This window comes from Oryzias melastigma, linkage group LG12, assembly GCF_002922805.2.
Source record: "Oryzias melastigma strain HK-1 linkage group LG12, ASM292280v2, whole genome shotgun sequence".
Lineage (NCBI taxonomy): Eukaryota > Metazoa > Chordata > Actinopteri > Beloniformes > Adrianichthyidae > Oryzias > Oryzias melastigma.
In genome coordinates, this window is record NC_050523.1 from 11,958,466 (window position 1) to 11,963,715 (window position 5,250).

At 36.4% G+C, this 5,250-nt stretch overlaps 1 protein-coding gene across 6 annotated transcripts in view; it reads right to left on the reverse strand.

The window, feature by feature from the left end:
* dnm1a (dynamin 1a) overlaps positions 1-5,250 on the reverse strand; it is a 55,295-nt gene that overhangs the window by 33,471 nt on the left and 16,574 nt on the right. For all 6 annotated transcript variants that reach the window (XM_024298818.2, XM_024298813.2, XM_024298817.2 and 3 more), the window contains exons 6-9: positions 3,692-3,852; positions 3,465-3,607; positions 3,257-3,392; positions 1,060-1,127 (exon numbers count right to left, since the gene is read on the reverse strand). In XM_024298818.2, the coding sequence (XP_024154586.1) occupies positions 1,060-1,127; positions 3,257-3,392; positions 3,465-3,607; positions 3,692-3,852 (508 nt within the window). The remainder of the gene's footprint in view (positions 1-1,059; positions 1,128-3,256; positions 3,393-3,464; positions 3,608-3,691; positions 3,853-5,250) is intronic.

The following is a 5,250-nucleotide window of genomic DNA, read 5'->3' on the forward strand; positions in this document are numbered from 1 at the left end:
AAACTAGCATTTTACAAAATCTGAAATTGTATTTGTTTTGACAGAAGCTCATATGACTTCCTTTCAAAATAAAAGACTTCCTGTCCCAAACAGGATGATCCTGGAGCAGCTAATGTACACTTACGAAAGGTTTTAAACAACAAAAGACAAAAATGGCATTTTGTATAGGTAATTTGGCATTTTGTTTAGGTCTACTTTGGTGAGCAATCATCCTTTTTTATTCTGATGTTAACCTGATTATAAAGAGGACGGCATTGGACGCCGATCCAACAAATATAAATATGCTTTAGCATCTCCCCTCTGGTTACCTACTAACTATTGTGGAGCATAAGATAACATCCTTTAAAGGGAACACTGGGAAAAAGTCAGACTTTTTACCAAAGTTTGGCTTAGTATTTATAATCTGTGCATTCTGGAGGCTCATAGAGCAAACAGGTTCTTTGGATGTCAGGAGGGATCCAAGAACCTTTGGTTTTAGCTTATATGTATAAGCTTAACACATCTTATTTGAATTAATGGTAATTTAGTAACCCTTACTTTTAAAAATACTATTCTTCAGTCAGAGTCACAATGGACGGGTCACTATGTGGCTCTGGAGCTTGAGGTTGCAGACCCCTGGTATAGTTTCAAATGATTTTTGGCACAAATCTGAATGTTTCACACAATAAAATTGTCATATATTAAAAAAATAATAATAATGCAATTTTGACCAAGAAAAAATAAGTAAATTTCTGCTGCTTCATCTTTATATATACATATTCCCTTATATTCAAATGGGTTGAAAATTGAGAAAAGGTTAAAAATAAATGCAAGATTTCACCAACCAGAGAGGAGAATAAGCCACACATCAGCATTGACTCAAAAGCAAAGAATAGTGCATAAAAAAGCAAGAATATTTCTAATCATGTGACAAATACCCCTTCATTCCCAATCCCACATTGTTTAATGTTTTGCTATAAATTCAGAATTGGATTATTCCGAGCAGAAGTGCTGATTAAGACACAGAAACAAGAGGAGGTGAAGTGAAGGAGTGATGAAGGAGTCGAGGGGCGGACGTGCCTGATGCCATGAATGTTCTTGATAGCATAGCTGATTTCCTTGCGGAGCTCCTTCTCATTGAACTCCATCTGAAAAACATACGGAGGGGAGATGAAACACAAACAGTCTGCCAGACAAGTCAGTCGATTATTCTTTCAGCAGCTGGTATTTGTGTATTTGTCCAAGTTTGTCTTTTGTTTACTGAAATGTGCACTGTTTTCTTTAAAGTTTTCTTCCAGAGCATGTTATTTAAAAAAAATCTGTGATGAATAGAAGTGTTTTAAGTGAGTCATCTGGTTCGGACACAACTGCTCCGTCTCAGACGGTGAGCTTTATATCCTCAGAGGGAAGGACGGAGAGTGCAGAGGAGAGAGAAGGAAAACGGAGGGGTTGATGGCTTTCATCCAGGAGGAGGAAAACAGGGATCAGCCATGTAAGTGGAGGAGTGAGGTAAAAGCTTACATAGACATAAGCCTGGAAAGATATCTGGATAAAAAAGGTGGGAGATTCAAAAAGAAAAAGGGGAGGTAGCACATACAATCATTAGGAAGTAAACGCATACTCCTTAAGGCTGATAAAGAAGTTAATTTGTCTCTTTCAATGTGTCACGGTGGAATTGGCAGATGTTATGGCTGCTTTTCGTTGTGGGAAAGTCCTGCTATGAAGCTTTTATTTTTTTAGGGGGGAAAAAAGGAGCAATGTTAATGTTAATATCTCCCTTTGAGTTTGTAATGCTGTGTAAAAAATGATTGGCAGGTTTGTTGCACCAAATAGTCTATTTTTGAAAACAAAAAAGGACAACAAAACAACAAAAATTGCAGTCACTTCTCGGTAAAAACATTAGCTTTCTTCGCAGTTAAAAAAAAAGCTAAATTAAAATCAAAAAGGCTGAGAACTGGTAAAAACAAGCTAAAACAGGTAGAACAATCATTTTTTTAATCATCCAATTAGGAATGCATTGACTCTAATAAAGGTTTTTTAAGCATTTACTTAGGCACTATAATGTTTCTTCTAAAAACAGATAGAAGGAGTTTCTGTTTTGCTTTATTTTGATACAAGTAAGTTTAAAAAGCCATACAACAACCTCAAGCTGCTGAGAAATCATGGTTATTGGGAGCTAACAATGCAATAGATTTTTTAAATGTTTTAACAGAAGCCATTTAAGTGCTTAAATAAATATGGGTTCTGATTGTGTTTTGGATGATTTTGTGTCTGAGTGACAAAACTTGTTTGTTGGAATCACATTTTAGTGTCAGCTTAGCAAGCTTGGAACATTTTTACCAGATAATAACCGTAAAAATTCCAAGTAGAGTTAAAATATGGCACAGTAGGTAATACTGGCAAAATTGATTTGAAGCTTTAAGTTTTATTTTGTTAAAGACCCACTCCGATAAAAAAATTCTAAGACATTTTTGTGCCATTTTTCTGATGATGGAGGAAATATAAGGAAAAATTCGCTTTAAAATTGTTTAAGTTCTTGTGAATCAAGAGCAGACAAAAAAATGCTGTTTGAAAAAAAATTATTGGCCACGAACACACAGCTCTGAGCTCTCAGCAACGGAGGGAAAGAGGGGGCGCCAACGGTCCCACCAACAACTTAGAAGTGAATTTTAATGAACTCCTGTTGCTCTGGAGAAACTATATCAGAGAAAACAACACTTTTTATCTTTTATTTAGACTAAATGAGTAATAATCATAATTAAAAGATCATTAGGAACTATTTTAAAATAGCTTAAAATATGATTGGACAAATTGATCTACAAATGCCTTTTAATTTATGATGGCTGTCCTTTTTTCATCTTTTAAAAATAACAATAATCTTCTGAAATCAGAACAAGAAGACATCTATAACATGTTACAGTTCAAGACTGCTTTTTTGCAATTGGAACAACAAAAAACAGATGAACATCATACAAGGCCTTCATAAAAAAATAAAATAAATTGCGGCTTGTCAACACCTACGGCTGTCAACCCTAAAAGATTATGATGATGTGATTAAATTTTGTGATGTTTAGCTATTTGCATAGTGTTTGTATAAGTAGTTTGTCTTATATTGTATATGATTATGTTCTTTTTTACATCATGGTTAGGGTCCTACATATGAAAATAAGCAGTGACTAACTCTGGATTTTTTTTAACCATGTGTAATCATGTTTTTTAAATGAACTGTTATTATTATTTCCCACCCCAGATTAGGCAAACACACTGACACACACACCTTGACCAGTTCAAAGGGGAATCGCTCATGGAAGATGCGATTGATCCTGGCACCTCCTGACAGTTCAGCCGTGTCAATCTGGTCTCCAGAGCCCTCTATGCACTTGTCAAAGTCCACAGAGAACTGCTGCACCATCCTACAAAGACCAAGGACAATTTAAGTTTTGTTCTTTCTGAATATTTATCTGCACGTATAGCTGTCTACTCACTGGAGGAGAGCCTTGGTTTTGCGAGATGGATCATCAGGCCGGAAGTGCTTGTACTCCTCTACCTCCTTCTCTATAGAGAGGAGCTGACTCTGCAGCTTGGACCGCAGAGCTGGCAGCGTGTCCCGAATGTGGTTGGTCAGTTGCTGTTGAAAGCAAAGCGTCACTATCAAATCACTGAGAATACTGCAAACGTTACAAAACAGTTCTTTTGGGCTACTTTTTCACACCTGATTGAGGATTTTCTGGAGATAGGGTGTGCCCATGCGGTCGGCCAGGTGTCTGTACGCAGGATGAGAGAGGAAGAACTTCCTCTCAGCAGCAATAGCAGCATTTATGTCTTTCTTTCCGTCTATGTCCTTCTGGCTTCTGTTCACCACACCGATGTAGCCTACACTCAAGCAAGCATTAACAAAACAGTCTGTAAGGGTGCAAGATTCACAGTTAAAACAAAACACCTATCCGGCTCTTTTATTGAGTTTTTGAGTTTGTGAAAACAGACATTATTGGATAAAATGTATAATAAAATTCACAACTGTCATACAATCTCTCCTTGTTTTCTATACTCTATTTTCCTTTCTAATATATAAGATATAAATACAATAAAGATTGTTGTAGTCCTAAGCTAGCGGCATGTGTGTGAAATTTTGTGAAAATCTCTCAAAAAAAGGCAAATTTTCCCATTTGTGAAAATCACCAAATATCAGATTTTAATTCAAAATGTCCGCCAAGCCATAGGTTGTGTGGTCATCCCATAGTATTTCAAAACTTCCTGTGGATATCCCAGACACGTGTGTTGTTTTTGTTAGTGGATTCCAACCTTTTTTTGTTTCAAAATTAGTATTTAGCTCAACAGATTTTTTTTTTGTGCCGTTTTTTTAATTTACCATGTCCACAATTTTTACATTATTATATAGTATGTTATATAGCTTCGTTTAGCTTGAGCCAGAGACTTCATGTATGCCCTTTTTACAACATTCAGATAAAAAGTATTGTGCGAGTTAACTAAGATTGCGAACAGTTAACAGTTGCGAAATCGCCACATGCACGCCATTCAAATTCTATAGCTTCTTGATGCTCAAGAAGTTACAAGACGATCAATGACAATCCCTACCAAGAGTTTTTGTTCGTATTCTGTCCTAAAGGTGTTTTTTTTTTAATTCAAAATAGCAGCCTCTTCCAAAGGTCGAAGGTCAATGAGCTTCTGTGGTTGTTATAGACAGAAGCTGGCAGGATACATGTGAAATTTTGTGAAAATCGCTCAAACGAAGGGAAAATTGCCAAATCTTATGGTTTGCCACAAAATGGTCGCCAAGCCGTAGGTTGTGTGGCCATCCCATAATAATTTCAAAATTTCCTTTGAATACTTCCAACATTTGTTTACCTCACCCATAATTTTAACATTGTCATATTGTAATAAGAAATGTTCAAGCTAGCTAAGATCCGAACTGTTGAAAACTTGCCGGTTGCACGCCATTCAAGTTCTATAACTTGTAATTCCAAATTTTTTGCACAATAGGTTCACAATGATGCTCAAGAAGTTACAAGATGATCAATGAAAATCCCTAGGAAATGTGCTTTTTTTGAAAATTCAAGATGGAAGCCCCTTCCCGAGGTCAAAGGTCAATGAAACTTCTGTGGTGGTTGTAGACTGAAGCTGGCAGCATGTTAGGGAAATTACGTGAAAATCGCACGAGCAAAAGTGTTGTTTTCCCATATTGTGAAAAAACTAGAGAATCGCCAAATCTCACACTTTACCACAAAATGACCGCCAAGTCATGGGTTATGA